The sequence below is a fragment of the Chiroxiphia lanceolata genome, chromosome 2 (assembly GCF_009829145.1).
Source record: "Chiroxiphia lanceolata isolate bChiLan1 chromosome 2, bChiLan1.pri, whole genome shotgun sequence".
Taxonomy (NCBI): Eukaryota; Metazoa; Chordata; class Aves; order Passeriformes; family Pipridae; genus Chiroxiphia; species Chiroxiphia lanceolata.
The window spans coordinates 89,377,530-89,400,805 of record NC_045638.1 but is presented as its reverse complement, the minus strand read 5'-3'; the positions used below and the strand labels follow the sequence as shown (position 1 = coordinate 89,400,805).

Sequence of the window (23,276 nt, the reverse complement as noted above, 5' to 3'; positions counted from 1 at the left end):
CTGCTGAGGCTGAAATCGAAAATGCAACTAAGTTAATCAGCAAGATCTGGGCCTGCCATGAGCACGGGCTGGGGCTCCACATCCCTTTGGGGCCATAGGAATGTCTGGGGACCCACTCACTGCCTTAATTCAGCAGTGAGGAGCTTTTCCCTAACGTTTTCGCTAATGCTTTTCAGCCTATTAAGAAAATAAAAGCCAGGCTTCTGCTGCTGATTTGTCTCAAGGGTGAGTCCATTTTCTCTTTTTTTCTTTTTTCCTCTTTTTAATCCCTTCATCTGGCACTGCACAGCATCACCCATCACCCCTGTGGGTGACAAACTCCCCTCTGTGCCCATCTGTCCCCATGTCTCCAGCAGTGAGATGTTCCCCCTTAGCAGCTTTAGGGTAAAATAGGTGAAACAGTTCAGTAGGAAATTACCTATTTTCCTCCATCGCTGTTAAAGCAAGCCCACAGTACCTAACTGGGCAGGAGGTATCTGTACTGGTGAGAGGAATGATGGATGATCATAGTAATTAATTAACACTGATGGAGCGTCTCTCAGTTTAAACACATCGCAAATCAAAACAGACTCTACACTCTCCATCTCCTCACAGGGAGCAGAAGCAGCACCATCCATCCCTGCCCTACTCTGCATGGCAGCTGGATTTAGGGCTATTAATAAGATTTTGGAGTTGAAGATCTGTTTAGGGTTTATTCTTCCCCCTTCCAAATCTTCAGAGACTGAGGGTTTGTCTTTTATTTTTTTTTTTGTGAGGGGAGAGAAAAGAAGTGTATGAAACACCTGGTTTTGAGCAGCCCCAAGATCCATGGGGGAGAGGGGAAAACAAACGAGGAGAAGGAAAACATTAGAAAACAGCTTTTGCTGCCAAAGGAAGCCTTCGTGGAACTACAGATTTTTGGCTTTCCTACTCCTGTAACTAATAAATGAATTAAAATAATTGTAACACAAATATTGTATGAATTGAATAAGTAATGAAATTGTAAAATTAACAGGAAAATACTAAGAACCTTAATATGGAAAGTCCAGGAGGGTTTCAGATAATGAGAAACTGGAGGAAAAGCCTGGTCCTAGAGGACATGATTTGTGGTGACCACGTACAGCTGCAGGTGACACCTTGATGGGAACAAGAGCCCGTGCCAGGCCAACGCTGCTCCGGGCACAGCCTCCTTTCTAATTTTATCACCAAAATTTCACTGCATTACCACAAATACGACAAGCAGATGTCCTTAAGCGTTCACTCCGTCGCTGGCAGGCAGCAGCTAAACCTTAGCCCTCTTTCTTTTGTTCTCTGAAAGAGTCTGGGCACTATGATTTTGAACAGTTTATTCCTGTCATTTCTGAATGTTTTCTTTAATTGTTCTTCCCTTGCCATCTATTTTTGGCTTGATTTATGATAAGCTATGAATAGTACCAATAAAGCTTGTGTGTCAAGTCAGCACATCTGATCAGAGCTGCCCCTGACAGAGGGTCTGTAAAACCTCACTGGCTCCTTCCTGCCAAGGGGTATGCACTTTTCTGGGGGTCATGTTTGGTTTTCCTCTCCTGAATGTGTATTTGTGAGCTGGGAAAGCATGTTTTCCACCAGTCTGGCCACCTTGGCCCCATTGCGCCATGATGCCCATTGCACATCGACCTCTGTGGATCTGGAGCTGGGCCAAGGACATGCCCAACCTTTGGACCCCCCCTTTTCCCCTTCCAGTGCCTCACTCTCCCTCTTACAAAAGAGAAAAGGGGATTAACTTTGGTCTTGGGCAGGAAAACACATCTCCTTCAACCCCTGTGATCATGCCCCACACCATTCCTTACTGGGGGATGTCCCCCTTTGCACCCAAATCCTGTAACCCTTGATGACTCTCCCCTGCATCCTCCATGGGTTATGTCCCAATGCCCCCCAGCTGCCTCGTGTCTTCATGGCCCAGCTGACGGCGGTGCATGGTGCTCTAGTTTGCCCAGTCCCAACTCCCAGGCAGAGCCAGCGGAGCCTTGTCCTATTAATGAGTGTCAAGGCAACGCTGGTCCACATGCCATTGCCTGGGAGGTCCTAGTGGATAGTGCCAGTATCCAGGTGTGCAGGTGCTGGTCCCAGTTCCAGTTCCCAGCTGGTGGTGCTGGTGCCAGGTCAGCCCCTGTTCCCCATTCCCCTTCTCTATCCAGGTGGTGCCAGCCCCTGTTTCCACTGATGGGCTCATTTCCCAGGTGATCCCAGGTCTTAGTGCCTGGACAATGTTGGACCCAGATCCCGGTTTTCAGCAGGGGTCCCAGTACACCAGACTGAGTCACAGCTCCTGGACCGGCGCCAGCCAGTGCCATTCCCATTTCACACTACCGGGTGGTGCCAGTCCCCATTCCCAGTAGTGACTCCAGCTTTCAGCAGTGGAGAGCGTCGGTTTCCGGTCCCGGTTCGCATTCCCGGAGTCGGTTCCCGGTGCCAGTTCCCGGTCCCATTCCCGGTTCCCAGTGCTGGTTCCCATTCCTGGTGCCGGTTCCCGATCCCGCTCCCCATCCCCGTTCCCAGTTCTCCTTTCAGGTCCCGTTCCCAGCCTCAGTTCCTAGTCCTGTTCCCTATCCTAAGTCCCCAGTGCCGGCTCCGTTCCCACTCCCGTTCCCTGCCGGCGCGGTCCCGGGCGCAGGCGCGGCGGCGGTCCCTGCCCGCCCCGTCGGGGCGGTGCTTGCGAGAAGAGAAGTGCTGCGGGAGCGGCGCGCCCGGAGCGGCGGCACCGGCGCGGGCAGCGGGCACCGGCACCGGCACCGGCACCGGCACCGGCACCAGCCCCGGGCAGGTAAGGCGACCCCTGGCCCCGGCAGGGGGTGGCTCGTCCCTGCGCCCCCACCGCTGCTCCGTCCGCGGGGGCGGCTCCGCGCCCCGCCCGGAGGTCCCGCCTCGTCCTCGGGGGATGCTCGGAGCACCTGTGGCTTTGGGAACCGGGGAGCAGCTGCATTCCGGGGAGGGGAGAGGAGGGGGGGAGTGTGTGTGTGTATGTATGTGTATAAGATCTCGGGGGGGGGGGAAGCCTATAGCAAGCACCCTCTTCCCCCCCCCGTGCGGAGCACGCTGCTCCCCTTGCTTTCAGCAAGCGCTGGTGTTTGGGGATCGTGGAAGTCGGGGTGCTTAGGGCTGGTGCGTTTGAAAGTTGCACCCCGGATGGTTCAAAACCTCGCAGCAGCTCCCAGTCATGCTTGTTTCTGCTGGTGAAACCAAGCTGGACTGAAACTTTGAGCAGCGAGGCCTCAGCACTGGCTAGAGAGCAGGATTTCTGGACTGGGAAAAAATCCTGGGGTTTCATATTGTTCTTTGTTCCGTTTTTTTGGGATAAATCCAAAGTCTTATGGAAAGTTAAGGCGAGAGAGAGCTCTTACCCCTGCCAGATCGCTGCTGGGGTCCAGGAGACTGATGGCTTTTGGGCTTTCCAAGCAGAGATATAAACCCGGATTTCCCCTATCTCAGGGGTGGGAGGCATCACCTCTTTCTCCCTGCCCTGAAAAACTTATTTTTGACCTGAGACACCAGCCTGATGCTTTCTAGTGGAGGGTGTCCCATCGGAAAGGTCTCTGGTCTTCTATCACTCACATTCCAGTCTAGTCACTGCCAGGTGAGCATGGGCTGCTCGCTCGGCTCTGGAGATCCACCCTTGTGTGATGCTTGGGTTTATTACCAGTTATTTGTTACCAACTACCATTACGTTTCTGCCTGGATGCTGCATTAGCTCTGAGCTTGGTGGGGAGTGCAGCCACTGCAAATGGAGCTGGAAGCAGAGCAGCGAGAGTCGTGGAGGATGATCTTAAATCCTGAGCTGCTTTTCTTGCTGCATCCAGCAATGACCATGCTGCAGGCTTTCCCCAGGATGCCTTTCCTCTCCATCCCATCTCACATCTTAAAGGGCCTCAATTCTCTGGCCAGGGTCAGCCTGGATTCCAGGTGTGCTGAACTGGTGTTATACTGGAGTGAAGGCAACATGGGGTCCCTGCAGCTGCATCTCTGACCCCACACTCTGCATGCAGGTGGTGGGTAGCTCAAGACAGGTGCAGAGAGCCTGGCTGGGTGTGCTGCTCAAGGTAACAGTGAATTGAGGAGGGACAAACTTATGGATACAGGCGAGAACAGGTATCACCTGTTGGGAGCATCCTTGGGGTAGCAAGGACCAGAGAGGGGGAAAAGCAGCAGAGCCAGGCATGGATGGAGGCACAGAGCCTGATCCAGGTGCTCACAACTTAGCTCCTGCTCGGTGCAACATCTTGCTACAGGCGCATGTGTCCTGGTGTGATCTATTTCCCTCTGCCCTTACTGGAACCTCAGCTGCCTCCTACTTATTTAAGTAATTCTTTAGTGTGAATCACCTGGGGCTCAGCTCCAGAGCATGAGCCAGAGTTGTAAAACCCAAGGCAGACTGATGGATGCTCTTTGAGACCTACCACCCCTGGGAGCAGGATGTGAGATCCAAACTCCCCCTGCAATGGGTGTGTTTGTACAGATGCTGTTGTGTGCAAGGAGGCTGGCTCACTCAGTGGCTGGTGCTTGCCAGCAGCCGTGCACCAGAATTGGTTGGGAAAAACTTTCTCGTTGGCAGCAGAGTTAAGGATCAAGGCACGAGTGAAAGGAAAAGCAGGTTTTGAGGAAGGCAGCAGGACTTGCCGTAGCAGGCCTTGCTCAGAGTAGAAATCAAGGCCCTTTGTCGTCCTAAGGACACGGTGGGTGACATGCAGAAGGAATAATCCCATCTGCAAAGCCATGACCTATAAAACAGGGGCAAAGTGTCATGACCAAGGCACTCAGGAGGTTTGTGGTGGAGTCAAGTCCACCCTGCTTTCTGCCACCAGCACCCCTGTCCTTGCATGAAATGACTTTATGTGAGGCTTTGACATGGCCACAAACCCAGGAAAATCCCTGCTTGGTTGGTGTGTTCTCCACAGCATAGTCTGTTCAAGAGAGTTCTTTTAGCTCGTGATGAACAACTGCTGTGGGCATCCTCAAGCCCCTGGGGTGGAGGAAGATGGAAACCCAGGGCTGTTACTGAAGGGGACTGACCTGTAGCTTTGCTCTCATTTTTAGGGAAAGGAGATGCTCCAGGCCTTTATCTGGACATGCCAGGGCTTTACACAGTGCATGTGGGAGTATGTCAGTGGAGAAGACTTTTGCTGGGGGAGGTGACAAAGGGCACTGCTGGACAGATTAAGCCCACGCAGCAGAGCTTAAATCTTCTTAAAGCCTTTAAGGGAGGATCTGAGTTCATTCTCATTATTCATGCTGAGATTCGCCTGCGAAGCCAAACTGAGAGGCACCATTCCTAGGAGGTGGGCAAGATGCTCAGCCAGAGGGAAATGGCTGACCTCAAGAATGAGTTGCAGGGTGTGGGGGTGTCCCCTAGGACATATATCAGCCGATACAGTGGGGCACTGTATGCCTGGGCTTTGTGCTATGTTTGGAGATTGAATCATATTGGGATAGTCGAGACTGGAGGTTTGGGGTTGTTTTGGTCCTGGCTGCCCCTGGGAGCACTGCAGAAAGGCAATGGGAAACAGGGAAAGGGTATTTGTGGGACGAGGGTATGGAAGAGTTAACGTGGAAGGACCAGGCTCTGAGATCTGGTGCTTGAGAGGGATTAACTCAGCCTGAAGCAGGTGCAGGGAAAAGGGCTCTGAGGCTGCTCAGAGGGATGGAGAGCTATCATACGAGGCTGTTTCGCTGGGCTTTTTTAAAGGCAGAGAGGGGCTGTACTTGCTGTCAGTAAATGCATCCAAGGGGTGAACTTCAGGGAGGCAGAAGAGCTATCTGAGCTGAGGGGCAGTGTTGGTGTTGGGTTGTGAATTTATTCAGTTTATATTGGAAGGCTTATCTAGAGGCTCCACAACTGTATCACATCAGAGGATGTTAGGAGAGTGTGAATTAGGGCACATCACCCCTCTTACAAGGTGCTTGACCACGATATAAGGAGGATTTAGGGTTTGTTGGTGTTGGAGGCCAGGACTCTGTGGTCAAGACACCCTGTCCAGGTGTCTCCTTTGGGAAGGGCTGTGTTAGCCAAGCAGGTCTCACCATCTTGATGTGGGATGAGACCAGACATGAAACAGATGAAGCCCAGCAATGTCACAGAGATAATTTTCCATCTTTGATTATGCCTCAAAAAGAAAAAAAAAATTCATCTCCCCCTTTCCTGGTTGCTGCACGGATTAATAACAAAGCATCCATGCTTTAAAGAAAGCTTTGGCTCTGATCCCAAGAGGAGATTTAAACAGTGTTCGTTCTGGGGTATGATGGTACGAAGAATGGGCGCATCCTCTAAATCTGCTCATGCTTGTGCATTAATTATTGGATATTTTTGGCTGGTCCAGAAATGCCAAGATTCCTCTCCTAATTCTTTCTCCAAGCAGGGCAGCAGCAGGTTAATACAGGGAAGGACAAGGATGCAGCTATGCCTGGAGGGTTGGGATCAGGCACTCTCTCTCCTCCTCCTCGCTAGTGTCTAGAGGTGTCAACTCCTTTCTCTGCAGATGTCCAGAGTTGAAAGCCTCTTCAGCTCATAGAGAGGTGTATGTCATCCTTTGTTCATGCTGTGGTGATAGGGGGAACACTCGGGTAGCATATATTTACTTATGTCTTCATGCCTTCGCCTTCACCTGTTCTTTTGAACAGCTGTGGAGCACAAAGACTCAACAACAGGCTTGCACTGACCTGCTTCGGGCCAGACGGTGCTCCTCCATCTCCTGGCCCCGCGGGCAGTGTCACGGATGGGGAATGAGGTGCAGTGATTACTCCGACTCTGCTCACTTCCAGTTGATTACCCAGGGAGAAAGGGCCAGGCTCTGGGCACTGCAGAAAATGGACAGAGACCCAGTGGCTTCATGGAAGCTACATTTTTCACCAGTCGAGCATCTGTCTGGCTGCAGCATTAACCCTTAACCTGCCCTGAGCTCTCCCCTTCACATCGTGGAGTCTTTTCATCTCTAGCTTATTCCTACTAAATTGTCTTGCACTGTAGAAGGCACCCTAATTCTGGTGACTCGATGGGGGGTAACTTCTTGAGGTCATGGGGAAATAGGAATCATTGCCATTGAGTTTTTCACCGTCTCTGGGGAAAAAGTCCTTTCTGCTCTACACTCTGTGGCCAGGGAGACTTTACAGCTTTTGATTTTCTGCATGATGCATTGATTTTCAGCCAATATTGCAGATCCTCATGCTTTGGGGATCTTCCTGGACTGGAGATGTGACAGATGATACCCCTGCAAAGCTGTGCTGGGAACCTGTGGGGTTTGCAGCATCTAGGTCAGAGACTGGCTCCTTTGGGCCTGATCCAGTCCTTCAGAGGGGCTGGACTGAGCTCCTCAGCCCCTGCCTGCAGCTTTTTTGTCCCAGTTCAATAACACTTTGATGCATTTTATCTTAAAATACTCTTCTGGCAGAGAAAAGCTCTCCCTGCCCCTTGATTTGCCCTTGTGCAAAAATGACCAGTTTTAGTCCTTCCACCATCCATCTGAGCATCATCACTGTTTCCTCCTGTCCTGTGACTTCAATCTGTTGAGAATGAAGGTTAAAGGCAAAGGGAACTATAAAGCATCCCAGCCACTTTAACCCTGCCCCATGCTGAGAGGCTGAAAACCTTAATGGGGAGCTCTGAAATGATACGTGGGAGAGGGCTCCTTCTCCTCATCATGCAGGGACTTTCTCAGCTTATTGGGGCTCCCAACAGAAGAGAGATATGGACATGTTGGAATGACACCAAAAGTGGGATGAAGATGCTTAGAGGGCTGGAGAACCTCTGCTATGGAGACAGGCTGAGAGAGTTGAGATTGTTCAGACTGGAGAAGAGAAGGCTCCAAGAAGACCTTAGAGCCCCTTCCAGTACATAAAGGGGCTACGAGAGAGCTGAAACTTTTTACAAAGGCAAGGAGAGGTAGGACAAGGGGGAATGTCTTCAAACTGACAGAGGGCAGGTTTAAATTAGATGTTTGGAAGAAATTCTTCCCTGTGAGGGTGGTGAAGCACTGGAACAGATTGCCCCGAGAAGCTATAGCTGCCCAATCCTTGCAATTGTTAGGTCATGTTGGATGGGGCTTTGAGCAGCCTGGTCTAGTGGAAGGTATCTCATGGAAGAGGGGTTGGAATTAGATAATCTTTAAGTCTCTTCCAACCCAAACCATTCTATGATTCTATGAAATTGTCTCCTTGGCTGGCTGCAACTCATCCTCAGGTGAGGAAGGCTGCAGCCCTGGTTCATTCCACCAAGGTTTCTCCTATAATCTGACCCTTACTGTGCGAACAAGGTTGCGGCAGCCCAGGCCAGGGTTATGCTTTTACTATCAGGGAAAGGGACATGGAATATTGCTTTCTGTGTAGCTACAGCATGACAGGCAGCAGGTCTGTCTGATCTCCAGGTGAAAAGGGCATGGCTCCAGTTCTGCTCCTGCCTGGCCTTCCATTAAACCATGATGCTTTTCCCCCACTGTGTTTTTGTGGTCGTTGTTGAGGTTTTTTGTTACATCTCCAAATAATCCATAAAGTGATTTCCTTAAGTGACAAAACATATCCCTCCCTTGCAACAAGCACCCTCTGTCCCAGCTTACATCATATTTTGACTTATCTGAGCTTCCCTGACTCCATGGTGCAGGACTCAGGTGGCTCTTGTTGACTCCATCCCTTCACAGCCCATCCTGAGCTGTTCCGCCATTGCCTCCAGTCCCAAATAAAGAAGAAGGATACATGTCTGCTTGCTGCTCAGGGTTTGGGGTTGGTTTGTTTTATTTTTTCAAGGCACACCCTGGTAATCAAGAGCTTCCTATGAAGTGTTTGCAGACTTGCTGTTCCCAAAGCCTTGAAGAGCTGGTCCTACCAGTTGTCTGAACATGTGTAAATACTGTGAGGATTGCCTAGGGGTGATTCAGGGGGGTGATTTCTCTGCTGAGCAAAAGGGAAGCCTTGAAATTATAAAAGCTGCAGCTACAAACTCTGCTTTTTCAGAGCCAGGTGACCGCTGCTACATGAACACAGGATGGGGATGGGGATGAGGATGGGGATAGGGATGGTGGCCACTGGCTGCTTGCCCAGCAAGTATTGCCTTCGGCTTCCTGGCAGGTCTTCATGCAGGAGCAGGAGAGCAGTGATTTATTACATCTAACAGGGGGCTGCGTCAGGTTCCTGTCCCATGCAGGGAAGTGAAACTCTTCCCTATGTCACAGGGTACATCTCATATGTACCCTGAGACTCGCTGCTTCATCTCAGAGGGTGTCTAAAGAGATACAGAACGAGGACTTCCAGCAGGATAAAGTCTTGGAGAGGAGGCAGGAGCTTAATCCCCCATCCCAGAGCCCTGTGCTCAGCCCACCGTCTCCTGCTTGCTGTTCACCGTGTGGTAGTAACATGGCCAGAGCCACCTCCTGCCAACAAGACAGTCCCCACTCCAGCTTTGTGCAGAGAATCCAGGCACGCATCAGAGCAGTGATGGGCATTTTTGTTCAAGTGAGAGCAGGGATGGAAGATCCAGCTGCTAGCCATGATTGCAGGAGCAAGCACCAGCCATCCTGGGCTGCAACAAAGCAATAGATCTTCAAAAGAGGAGGAATCCTCATCTGAAAGGTGGAAGGCCGTGGAAGAGAGGGGTTGGACTAGATGATCTTTAAGGTCCCTTCCAACCCAAACCATTCCATGATCTGAAAGAAATATGAGCTGGGTGGATGGCTGCTTTTTATCTCTGGTGGTTTCTGTGATCCCAGCCTCGGGGGAATGTCCCTTAGGGGAATGTCCCTGGGCAGCCTCAGGAGGGTGAGTGCCAGAGGGCAGGCAGTAAATGCTCCAAGAGGAGCAGGGATTTTTGGATTTTGCCCCCAAACATGAGCTTGGAGTTGCAGCATGAGGGGCAGGGGTTTGGTCTCACTGTTCATGGTTGTGACTTGGTAATGAGTTAGTTTCACCTGGGGAACCTGCCTGTGGGCACAGATTGGGGTGTTAATGAAGGGCTAGCAAAGATCAGGGTTGTCTTCTGGGTTACCAAAGGAAGGGCTTCAGAAGACCATGTGGAGCCAGTGGGTGCAGAGGTCCAACCTTTCCCTCTGGACTGCATGGAACAGATGCATCCTGATGGCTTGTCCTGTTACAGAAGTTCTGGGAAGCAAAAGCAAACAAAGGTGGGTGCTCCACCAGAATGTGACGCCCCCCCCCCACCTAGGGTGATATTGTGTTGGTACATGGAGACTTTGTATGCTTTCTGGAGGTAACTGTCCCTTGTAAAACAGATAAATCATAGAATCACAGAATGGTTTGGTTTGGAAGTGACCTTAAAGATCATCTCGTTCCAACCCCCCTGCCATGGACAGGGACACCTTCCAGTAGACCAGGTTGCTCAAAGCCCCATCCAACCTGGCCTTGAACACTTCCAGGATGGGGCATCCACAACTTCTCTGGGCAACTTGTTCCAGTGCCTCACTGCCCTCACGGGGCGAATTTCTTCCTAATTTCTGATCTAAACCTAAATGTCTCCTAGAGTATTTCTGCTATGCATGAAGAGGTAAAAGCCACCTAAGAGAGCTCAGATTAAGGCAGTGGGAACTTAGGTTCAGACCTTTCAACTTGGCAAGAGCCAAGTGAATCCAGTAACAAGGATTTCTAAGAAATCTCACAAATTTGAGGTGGTCCAATATAACTAAGAGAGGCTTCCCTCTTCGGAAGCACTAGCACCATCAGTTGCTACAAGCCTTTAGCTGTAACTTTTGTACTCCTGATGCTTTAGATAGTTACAGAAAGAAACACTTATTAAAGACAGTGAGAGAAAAGGAGGTAAAATTAAAAAAAAAAAAAAAAGCAGATATTGCTGGGCCATAGGTTTTGCAGATAAGAGAATGCTCTTATCAGTCAGCACCCACGTCTGGTCTGGTTATTTTCTGGCTATGGAATTTATAGGAAAGAGGCTTGCAAGGGGCTTAAGGGCCTATCAAAGAGCAAAGTGAACATGGAGGACCCAAGCTGGAAAAGGACAAGGAGCAGAGTGCCTTGGTGCTTCTATTCAGGTTTGGGTCAGGCAAAGAGAAAATACTAAAATGGTTTATTAGCCAAAGCTGGGAGTCTTGGCAAAGGTTTGAATCCTGACTTGGGGCTAGGAGCTGTAGGGTTGGGGCAAAGCCCATCATCAGAGGCAATGGGGTGCCCTCATCAGCTGAAATTGCAGGGGGTGTTTGGATCTCACTTGGTTTTAAGTGGAACATGTCAAGGAATACATTTCTGGTATGGCCAGGAGCCTCTCAAGAGGAGAACTGAAGGACTTGGTTGTACCTCCAGGCCTCCGAGGGGACAGAGTTTTGGACTCTGCCTGCAGGAAGGGGTGAAGGTGAGGGAGAGAGAAGAAACCTATAGCCTTGGGAACAGTGTTACAGAATCACAGAATGGTTTGGGTTGGAAGGGTCCTTGAAGACCTTGTGATTCCAACCCCCCTGCCATGGGCAGGGACACCATCTATTAGACCAGCTTGCTTGCCTTGAACACTTCCAGGGATGGGGCATGTTATGATGTGAACAGGCCTGAAACTGCAGGAGGGATGCTCTGGATCAGCCAGAGGGACAAACATCCCAGCTAGTCTGGGAGGGATGATCTTGCAGGAACCAGCTGCCTCCACTGGCTCTCCTACAGAGTAACTGCAGCCCTGTTATCTCTGCTGCTCCTCCTGCACTGGTCTCTGTGCATCTTTTGAAGTTCAATTGCTTTAATCATCCCAGAGGCTGCGGAAGCTATTGAAGGCAGAGCATTTGCATGGAGACATGCTGCATTTTATCTGCACTACTGATGAGTTTTCTGAATGAATTTTCCACTTACCCAACCTCTTAAATAAGCACCTCTTTGACCCATAATGTCCAAGAAAAATGCTCTCCTGCTACCTCAAGCAGTGCCCTGTGACTGTTCTGTTCTTCCCTCTGTCCACCTCAAGAAAATACAAGTTTACCTTTAGACCATAATTTTTTTTCCACTTGGCAAGAAAACCAGTCTGAGTATATTTATGTGATGCAAGGCTTCCAGTGGAGTCAGTGCGACCAGATTTAAAAGTAGCTGGTCTAGATGTTCAATTAGAAACACTGAATAAATAATAAAAATACATGCTCAGTCCACTCCTGCAAAGATAGCATCCTTTCTTCTCCTTCTCCCCCCTTCACTCCTTTCCCTCCTTTCCCCCCTTTTCTTTTCCACAATGGTGATCAAAATGGACACTGAGAAGGGCGCAGCACCTCTGTAACGTCATGGTGTGGGTGGTCTGTGTTCAGTGTGATCCTCATGTCGGATAACAGCCCTCAGGGTAAGCAAGAGCCATGTGGCTGGATGACCACAGGTGGAAGTGGCTTAATTCTGCATGTGTGAGTCTGCTCTTCCTAGGTTGTATTTTTCTGATGCCTGAAAACCTGCTCTGTGTGAGCAATATCATGTGCTGGAGAAGGTTCCTGCCTTCTCCAACACAAAGGGGTTTTTTTTGGAGGCTCCACGGCTCCTAAGTGAGCTTGGGAGTGCTTTGTTGTTGCTGGTGCTCTCTGCTGCTCCTTATAATTATTAACCAGGGTCACGGTGTGCTGGGGCATGAGGGGTTACTGAAATGGTGGCTGTCTCCAGGGACTGGGCATTGGCAAAGCCCTTTAGTTCACCTTTTGTTGCTTGCCCTGCAACTCCTGCTGATCTCCAAGGGTTTTTAACCCTGCTGTGACTTGGGGAACAAGCCTAACCTAACACAACCAGTAAGGGCGGCTCAGAGATAAACACCATGTGGGGGTATCCAAAACTGAGGTTCTCTGTTCTCCCCAAACCATGAGTGGATTGGGATGAGTTTTACCCAGAGTGGTGAATATTTTCAGCATCTCTCTACTTTTTCTCAGCCAGTGCTGACTTCCTGATGACTTGTTACTGCCTTCCTCTTTCCACTGTTTCTGGGTACGTCTTTCTGCCACCATGTTTTGCTGTTGTTCTACCCCTCTTCCTGTGATTGCTGTGTCCCTCCAGCCTCTTTCATTTGCCAGTCCAGTGGGAGATAGTGCTGCTAGCTTTGCTTTGAGCTTATTACTCCTGCCTCTGCCAGGATGCCTTCAGGCATCTGTCCTGGTCTCATCTGACCTTAACATCTGAACAGAAGGGCCAGTCAGGCTGGTGCCCTAAGCCCAGTTTGTGTCCAAAGCTCTTGCCAGGCAGAGCTCACCACCAAGGAAGGGTTATGAGACTGTTCACAGTGTGGGGCTGCCTTTTCTTCTGGCAGCTCCAACATCTGACTGTGTTTGCAAAGGGTGACTCATATCTGCATGGAATGAGGAACTCCAGAGCCAAAGGCCTCTGTCCCAGTGTGAGTTATCCAAGCAGAAAGGTAGCTCCTGGTCATCACACCCAGCTGTCTCCTGCAGGAAATGGGTATTCAAGGATGCCCAGACCCTCCTGTTAACCCTGGTCTTCCCAGGAAAAACCATATCTGAATGCTGCACTGCATGCAAACCTGCTGGCTGGCTATGCCTCTCCCCATGCTGTCAGCTTGCTGTAAAGCAACAAAGGAACAATGTTCTGGAGAAAAAAAAAAAAAAACAGAGGAAATAAAGCAAGCATGATAAAAATTACTGTGCACTGCTGGAAACAGCCTCCAAATGTGAGCAAGATCTTATCCTCAGTTGATTTTGTGCAGATGTTGCCAGCCAGGCTCATTTTGGTGATGCGGGGTCACTTGCAGTAGCTTTCTCTTAGGAGGCGTGACCCTGTCCTTTCCCTGGCTGTGCTGCTAATGCACTTTTTAATGAAAGATTACTTTTTTGTTTCATAGAACCATAGAATGGTTTGGGATGGAAGTAACTTTAAGACCATCTAGTTCCAGCCACTTTGCCACAGGAAGGGACACCTTTGAGTAGGCTAGCTTGCTCAAAGCCCCTTCCAGCCTGGCCTTGAACACTTCCAGGGATGTGGCAGCCACAACTTCTCTGGGTAACCTGTGCCAGTGCCTCACCACCCTCACAAGGAAGAATTTCTTTCTAATACCTAATCTAAATCTACTCTCAGTTTAAAACCATTCCCCGTTGTCCTATCACTACAAGCCCTTGTCAAAAGGACATTTTTTTTATTTTTTTTTTTAGTAATAGCCAGCTGTTTAGCGATACCTTCCTTTGTAGGTCCTGCAGTGCTTTGCAGAAGGGACCAGGGTCACTGCAGAGGGTAAGTGTTTTTTCCTACTCCATAGAGGAGCAGGATTCATCAGGGGACATTTGTTGTATTTATGTGCTTGCAAAAAGCCATGTCGATGCAGAGGGTTTACTTGCTCAGAACAAACAGCTCCTAACCCCATCAGGATATTTTTGAGGCTAATTCCACTACCCTGAGTTTCCAGTTTCCGAGGGGAGACAGCTTGTCCCCATGTGTGCTCATGCAAGATTAACCCTCTGGCTGAAAGGTGCCATGTTCAGGTATCCTGATTTGGATGCCATCTGTGCTGCAGCAAATCACTGATCAAAATCAGAACTTGAATAAATATAATTGAGAGTAAAAATGATCATTTCACTTTTAGCTTAGTGGAGTTTTTAGCTCTTAAATGAGAACAGAGGTATGACCCAATGAAGGGAAGAGATAAAGGCCAGAAGGGGACATTTAGTCTTCTGTTCTTCAACAGTTTTGTTTCCATGCAAATATTCAGTAATTTGAATTTTGGATAAAGAATCTCCTCTGGAAAGATGTATGACTGAGCTCAGAAACATCTGGAGATGAGCTACCTATAATTTCCCATAGGAATTAGCTTCCCTGGTTAACCTCAGTCTATTTGATAAGAAATGATATCTTGTTTTCTAAGTTCCATCAGTGTGGCTTCAGCTTCCACTCCTTGTGGACACTGCTAATGCAGGATGCTGCACTGTGCTGCTGGCTCTGGGCCACAGCACTTGGAGTCCAAAGCAAAGCTATAGTACATGTACAGCTGGGAGTGGGAAAGGGCTTTGTGAACGCAGCTCAGACCTGCTGTGGATGATGTGCTGCTGGTCCTGATGTCACTTTGTAGCTCTTGAGGGTGATGAGGCACTGGCACAGGTTGCCCAGAGAAGCTGTGGCAGGGGGATTGGAACTAGATGATCTTGAAGGTCCCTTCCAACCCAAACCATTCTATGATTCTAAGATGACTTAAGGCTTTTTTTGTTCATTGTTGGCATAGAGTTGTTGGCTAAGAGGTGTGGAGTGCTTATCTTCAGTTTAGACAGTGAGTGACAGTTCAGCTGCTTCTTTCCTGGGTCCTGAAGAAAAGGTGTATAAAGCTCTTCTTGCATTAACAGCGTTTCCTCTCCTGAGCTGGACTTCTGTGTTGGTTGGTAGAAGGATAACCCTGGTGTTACCCCATATCTGTCAATAGAAACACCCAAAGAGGCTGGAAAAAATTATTTAAGTAACATTTTTAGAAAATGCCTGGTTGCTCTGAACACCCCACTATTGAGCTGCAGGGTTGTAGGTTGCCCCCATAATACTGCACCTTGTTGAGGATTGGGCAACCATGTGCCTGGTTCCTGCTTCATCTTCTCCTTGGCTGACTCGATGCCTTTGCAATGTGATATCAAAGCTATCTCCTGTTTAGTGACAACCGAGCTGGAGAACAAGGGCAGCAGATTCTGTCCTCTAAGAATAAAGTGTTTTGTCTGACCTAGAGGCAGACAGCTGTAGGATCTACAAGCAAGGAGCCATTTGCTCCTGGCTGGGGTGCAGCCTTGCAGTAACACAAGTGTGGTGAGCCCATGCCAGCTACCAGTGGTAAAGGAGCCTCTGAGCTGGAAGAGAAGGAGAGGAAGAGTTTTGTGGCGGAGGAAGTAAGAGCCTTTCAGCAAGTATGTGGTCCTGGCCAATGCAAGCACTTTCAATCCTTCTCCCTGTTGCAGCACTTAGAGCCCTGGTTGTTACCAGCTGGCAGAAGCGGGAACACCTGGATGATACTGGAGGTGAAAAGGGAAGTCCACAACACCCCTGAGTCATGTCTGGCTCAGTCTTCCAACAAAATAATTTCCTCTTTAACTCCTTCATGGCAGGACTGAGGTTTGGATCAGACCACTGTTTCCAAAAATTCAGCTCTGCTAAGAGTGGTGAGTGCAGATTCCCCTCCATATTGACATACAAACATGTGCATGTGCATGTGCAAGTGTAGAGTTGTTAATTCAAACCAAGTGTAAAAATGCCCAGTTCTTGTGCTCCTGGAGCATCTGATCTTGGTGCAAGAAGGCAAGAAAGCAAAGAGTAATTAGTCAGCCCTTGGGCATTTTAATGTGGCAGAGCTGACATTCTAGTAAGCATGTAATGCTGCAAATTAGGGAGAGTAATGAATTTTAACACTGCCCTAAGAACATTCTCCCCACACCTTCCTTTTAATTATTTTGCAAGGTGGTTTTATTGTTGTTTGGTTTTTTTTTAATTATCTTGAACAGTATCCCTTTGCCTTCTGCTCGGCGTTTCCTTTGCAACTTAAATCCATCTACACACCATCATGTGAGAGCAGCCCTGCAGTGAGGACAGATGGCTGGTGAGGCGACAGTTGCTGTGGAGTGGGATAGCAGGGCAGAATTTGGGCAAATTTGGGCACCAGAACAGCTGGAACTCCTTGGCTGAGATGACCACAGTCTTGTTCTCATAGGGATGGACGCTGCTGAGAGTGTCTTGTGAAAGTCAGTGTTGCACGGATCACTGGAAAGTACAGCTCCAAGCTGCAGGGTGTAGCAGTAATTTTATGAATGAGTAGCCAAGTGTCAGCCCTTGGCCACGGTACAGGCTGCAGAGCAGCATCCGGCATCTCCTACATCAAACCCAAAACTCCTGCCTTAACTTGAGCATGGCTTTCACAAAGGCACCAAACCTCCCTCCTCCCCTCCTTTCCAGGCTCACTTCCTAAATCTCTGCGATGGAAATATCCTTTCCCATATGTCAGCCCAGCTCATGCACCCGTCCAAGCAATTCATCTTGCATGTCAGCTAACAGCATCCTTCTACTCTCTCAGCCTATTGTATTCCTGCAGAAGGCAGTTGCCAACCATCCTTTCCCAGCACTGCTGCTTTCTCTGTGTCTCTCCGTAGCAGTGAATCGCTGTCACTGTGAAAGTCCTGCCTGATTGTTACTCAAAAGTAGCTTGGTCAGTGCCAAGATGTCCCCATGACCTCCCTGGGGGTGTATGTCCCTTGTCCTTCACCCTTTCCTCTGCTGAAGATCTGAAGGCCAGCTCCTTCCCTAGCTCTCTTAGCAAGGTGGATTGGACTATTGGGTGCCTTCCCTGACTGCTCAATGAGGCTGTCAGCTTTTCTACAAGGAGTAAATCTAGTTTATTATTCAGGTTTTGATATCAGGCCATTTGTTTTTAAGGCTTTTCTGAGGGCAGATGATGCATGTGTGTCTCTTTGTAGCATCTGAGATGCTAGAAAGCATCTGGTGCTGATGCCAAGGAGAAAATACCAGGAGCATCACTATAAGCCCTTTATACCACAGCACCTCAGTGCATCACTGAGCTGCCTTCAGAGGCTCCTGTGTGAATTAATACCTGTGTAACTGGCCCTATGCAGGCCAGGTCCTAGCCTTGGTTTCCAAAGAGAGCACTTGTGCTGGAGACAGAGCTGCTCTCCCTGTCTCTGGCCTGCAAGCTAAGATATTATAAACTATAAATCTCAAATCAACAATCTTGGAGGATCATCACTAAATGTTCACTATGTTCTTGGGGTAGGTGGTTTGTTGGCCATCCAGTGTCTATGATCTCCTCCTGGGAGATGCATCTACCTGTTGCCCCAGCCCATCCTGTGCAGTGGTGCTTCTCTTGCAGTTCAGATTATTTTTAATTAAAGGCTTAATTACCCCTTTTTACAGTTATTTGCAGTGGCTGCATCTCATGGCCTGAGGCTGGGACGTTCTGGGTGATTTGGAGAAAGGTGGCTGGCTCGCACAAAGCACCCCACAAGCTGCTTTAGTAACTGATCCTCAGTAGCAGAGACCTGTGGAGCAGCAAACAAGGGGACTATTTTGAGTTCACTTAAGCTCTGAGTGATAAGCACTTGTGCTGGTAATCAGGCTGATAAATGCTGTCAATTAAAACCTGTGTTTTACTCTTCAGCTTTGCAGAAGTGATGTGGTTTTGTCTCTCCCAGAGGAGAGAAGCCTGGCTGGGTGGGTGATGCTCTTGGAGCACTGCTGTGATCAGAATGAGCATTAGTTTAGCTCTCAAACACCTACTTTTCTTCAGCTAATCCTAGTGATTCATTAACAAGGGATCAATTTAGGGATGCTGGCATCCTAAATTGATGCCCAACTGTATGTGATTGTATAATCCCTGGGATTTTGACTCTTTACAAATTAGCTGCTTCCAATTAGCCATTATCACAACTTCATTATCCCACCACAAGTGATAATACCACAATAAGCATATGGTTTCTGTATGTCTCACTAGGAATAATGAGAGATCAGCTTGCTGGATGCATCCACCCACTGGATGGGGCACCCTGAGTTTTACCATGTTGGAGACTACAGTTGGGATTATGTCATTTAGGGACATGGTTTAGTGGTGGACTTGGCAGGGCTGGGTTAACAAGTGGACTAGATACCTTAAAGGTCTCTTCCAACCTAAACAATTCTGTAGTTCTATGGTTATGTGGCACATAAATTCCCATTTCTTTAGGAAACCATACTAGATGTTTCCAGACTAAGGTCACTAGTGGTCAACATTTGAAAGAGAACATCCCATCTTGGGGATAGGTAAAGATTGTACATGGCTGTTATAAATACAGAGAAAGTTTAAGGAAGGAGCTTTGGAAAAAGTCTGTAATTGAGTAGAGGGACAATGAAGAACTCCCCTTTTCCTTGTGCTGCCATGGGGACAAGGTGACTCTCACTGTGGGGTGGAGAGATGAGAACCTGGGGGCTGATACCTAGTGCCCAAAGAGCAGAGGTGGTGGAGCAGTGATGGAGAGGTGCTGCTCTCTCACTGGGGGACGTTTGGCAGTGGTTTCCTGCTGTCATGTGGATTGCTAAATTCATGTCTCTGCCCTGGAAGCAAGGCGCTTGTCAAGAAAGAATAATTAATCCAGAAACACGTGGTGCTCTGCTAGGAGGCCTTTTTTTAATTAAAATCAGATCTGATAAAGTCTACTGAGAAATTTGTGTCTCTGACAAAATTATGAAGCACACATCTGTGATTCAAGGCTGCGTGGTGGGGGAGCTCCGGGTAGGGCTCAGCCCCCATAAACCTGTGCACACCCATCTTACAGGGGGTGTCTTTTCCTCCTTGGCCTCTGAGAGCTGTGTTTTTCCCGAAAGAGTTACAAATTCACCAAGAAGAAGGACACCAGTTAACATCTACTACTATGCCTGTGTTGGTGGTATTTGGCCAACTTGGGGGACATTAACTCAGTTGGTTAGAACATGGTGGTAATTAAATGTCAAGGTCATGGCTTTGATCCCCATATGGGCCATTCTGTTAAGAGGTGAACTTGATGATCCATGTGGGTCCCTTCCAACTCAGAATATTCTGTGATTCTCTGAGAAATGGTAGTCCCATGTCCAGGGTGTCAGCAAGGTACACTTGGGCTTAGAGGTGGTTGTCTTCACCCACAGTGTCTTGGTCCTGCCACTCAGATGCTTCAGAAAAGATCAGAGTGTTCCTGGTCAGACCCTGCCCCATCTCATTCCCGCTCTGCCTGTCCTCCAGAGCTGGTGGGGAAGAATGTTTTCCTCGGTGAAGCCATACGAGAACCAGCGCTACGCCTCCCTGAAGAAGGAGTGTCAGCGGCGGAAGCAGCTCTTTGAGGACCCACTTTTCCCTGCCAATGACGACTCGCTCTTCTACAAGTCAAGGATTCAGGGCATCCAGTGGAAGCGACCAAAAGTAAGTGCATCCATCCCCTTGCCCCTCAACACTGCTTTCTACCACCTCTGCTCTCAGGCATTCCTAAAAATGCACCGTGCATCCTTTGCCAATGCATCAAACCCCAGTTCAACATTTCTCCCCAGCTGGGTTTGTTTGCCCAGACCTGATATTGTGAGCCTCTGGGGTGCCAGAGAGACCTGCTGAACTCAGGTCCAGGCTTTTCTGCCCACATTGAGGTCTAAGAGCAAAGGAGGCTTCTCAGTGACTCAGTTGCCACATGCATAAACCAGAGAGATGGTTTGCAGCCAGGTTGGTATTGGGTACTCCTGTGAAGGCTGGTGGGTCCAGCGAGACAAAGTGTTATCTCTGAATCACAGAATGATTTGCGTTGAAAGGTATCTTAAAAATCATCTAGTTCAAACCCTCCTGCCATGGGCAGGGATACCTTCCATTAGAATACTCTTGGTGATCCATTTGGAAAGACAAAAGAAGATAAGCTTTGGGTAGGTGAGGTGGTTTGGGGGTCTTTGGGGAAGTGAGTGGTCATACCTGTCCCTCCACTCATGTTCAAAACCCACATCCTCTGGAAAAAGCACTCTGCATCTCCTCCATGCTGCTGTATCTATCATGGAGGCAGGTTGTGGGAGGCTGGGGCTAACATTACCAGTCCCTTTTCTGCTATCCTCAGTGCCTGCTCAAAGGATGCACATCAGGACTTAAGGGCACTGTGGGAAATTTGTATGTCCTGGTATGGTATTCTCCTTGGGGTTGACGATGAGACCAGTGCTCTGACTGCCATGAAGTACAAGGAATCACAGGGAGCAACAATAACTGGTTGGGGAGTGGCAGTAGCCCAGCATCTAACACATCTGGGTTTCCTTCCTTGCCCGTGGGGAGAAGCAGCCCTCTCTGCCCAGCCCATGCTGTTCCACACACAGCTTGGTGACATTTCAGCATTGTAGGGTTGCCTGAGCTGCTGTCATCATCTTCGCCCCCGCTGACAGCCTGGAAAATCAGCTGGCCTTCAGCAAGACAGAGCTGTGTCTGTCTGGGCCAGGGCAGTCTTGGGGGGGTGTGAACAGAAAGGCTTTGTGTGAAGGGAGGGATGGAGCTGAACTGACTCTTTCTGTGTGGCCAGATGGGCTGAGCCCCCCAGCATCTCACTGGGCTCCTTGTGGAAGGAGATCTCACTTCCCTCTTCTCTGCCTTTGGCTCTTCCACACCAGCTCTGCCTGGTCACAGAGTTTGTGGAAAGCCCTGTGTGTGTTTTAGTTAATTCCCCTTGTCTGCTGGAGGAGAAAGATGCTCTGTGCACAGCTGCCTTCTGAAGTCAGGGCCCACCATGGTTTGGTCTCACTGTGAGGGGCATGAACATACCTTGCACATCCCATTTACACAGCAGACAGGTGATGCCTCAGAATTTCTAAATAATTTTCTCTGGGACTAAAAGGTAGGGATGTATTTGTGACATGAATTGGTTTACATTCAGGGACACATACATTAATTCACTCCTATGTGTAATGACAGATGGTTGGATCCAGTTGTAGAGGGTCAAACTTTGCTTGTCTTCTGCTGAGCATCTCAGAGCTTTTCTTTATCTGCTTTTCTGGCTTTCATCTCACTTGTAGCTCTTGGTCATCAGTCAGGTGTCATCCTTTGCTGCCTTGTTCCGTAGAGCATGAGGTCTTTCCAAGAAAGCTTTCTGGACCTTATGGTCTTCACCTGTAAGGTGTCATGCTCACCTAGTCCAAACCCATCCCTGCTGAAGCACGGAATGAATTCAAGCTTTTTGCAACCACTCAGCTCTGCAGTTTCATAGGATCATAGAACAGTTTGGGTAGGAAAGGACCCTTAAAGTTAAAGCAATCAGCGGAGGATGGTTGAGCAAGGGCTCTTTCTGGCATGGGCTGGCAGTGGGAACAGAGGCTGGTAGTGGATCCCACATGCCAGCAAGGTCCTGTGTGCATAACTAGACATGTAGGTGATCCCTGTTTTGCTGCCTCTGCACCAGACAAAGGGAACTTTGCCAGCGATTTTGGCACCAGAAGGCATACATGCTGAGCAGTAGCAGACTCACTGATGACGCTCTTTGGTAGGATTGTTTGATCAGACCTGCCCAGCAGTCTTGACCACAAAATCACCATTAAAAAAAAAAGAAATTGAGCTCACACCTGCTCTGTTTACTGCTGAAGTTTCCCAGAAGCCTCTTTCTCTAAAGCATTTCTCCAGGTTTTTTCTCTCAGCTTTTCATCTCAGCAAAAGTAACTGAATTTCACAGGAGAACTGCTTTCTGTCAGCCAGACAATGCAAAGTGACATTTTTAGTTGCTGAACCCAATCGTACTTGAATTCATACTGGTTCTCTAAGGGAGAGAGCCCAGAAAAAAGTCCCGGCATCTTCTGCAGGAAAGCAAAATAGTACCTCTGGGTATCAGGAATCTTGATATCTCATCAATTTTCTGTCTGCAAGAAAACTGGGAAGCACCATCAGCTTTTCCAATTTAATGCAGGATTCAGTAGGGTCCAAAATGTCCATGAAGTTCAAATCAACTGTTCTGCTTGTGTGCTAAGGGCACAATGCAGTTATTAAACTTCACTAAGTCCCTACAGCATCTGCTTTCTATTACAACCAGCAAATCTTCCTTTAGGCAATCACGGTAAATTCTTGTTCAGAAAAAAACAAGCAGTGATACTCCCTGCATTTGGCACACACTGTTTTGGGGATTTTCTGACCCAGAAATGGAGTCTCCAGTCCCAGGGAGACTGTCTGCAGGGAGAGGATGGTGTGTACACACTTCTATCTCTCAAGGCCATGGCCATAGCTTGTTTTGGAGAGTTTCAGCACAAACTGTCTGCTAAAACATAAGAGCTCATCGTGTCTCTGTCTTTGCTGTGAGAACAGAGTGGGTGGAGAGTGGAAATAAAAGCTGTCAGCTATTAAAAACAACCACTTGCTTTCTTGGAAAAGTTGTCACTTGTGATCTGTGGAAAGAAGTGAGACATAGGAGATAAGTTTTGCCCAGAGAAGTTGTGGCTGCCCCATCCCTGGAAGTGTTCAAGGCCGGGCTGGATGGGGCTTTGAGCAACCTGGTCTACTGGAAAGTGTCCCTGCCTACAGCAGGGACATTGGAACTAGATGATCTTTAAGATCCTTTCCAACCCAAACCATTCTATGATTTTTCAGGCTTCCATGTGAAAAGTAATTGTAGCGAACTCACTGGGGTGCTGGGAATGTGCTTTGGCATAGGCAGGATCTCATTTCCATATACTTACATGGCACTAGTATGGATCTAAACAGTCCATCCCTTGTGTGTGCATCCCTTTCTTCCCAACCATCCTTCCCTCATCCTTTCTGCTCCTCCATGTACTCCCAAAGCCTGAGGCTGCTTTGGTGAAAAAAACCCAATAAACCAAAAAAACTCCCTATCTCTTCAGTGCTCTTCCTTTTGTTTGAGGTTTTCCTGGGTAGAGGGGAAAAGAGGAGG

The 23,276-nt window shown here is 48.7% G+C and overlaps 1 protein-coding gene across 1 annotated transcript in view; it reads left to right on the top strand.

Annotated features, from left to right (window-relative positions):
- Positions 1–2,681: 2,681 nt before the first annotated feature.
- CAPN5 (calpain 5) overlaps positions 2,682–23,276 on the top strand; it is a 57,331-nt gene continuing 36,736 nt past the window's right edge. The window contains exons 1-2 of the mRNA XM_032680732.1: positions 2,682–2,782; positions 19,634–19,810. Coding sequence (XP_032536623.1) covers positions 19,649–19,810 — 162 coding nt within the window. The 5' untranslated portion in view covers positions 2,682–2,782; positions 19,634–19,648. The remainder of the gene's footprint in view (positions 2,783–19,633; positions 19,811–23,276) is intronic.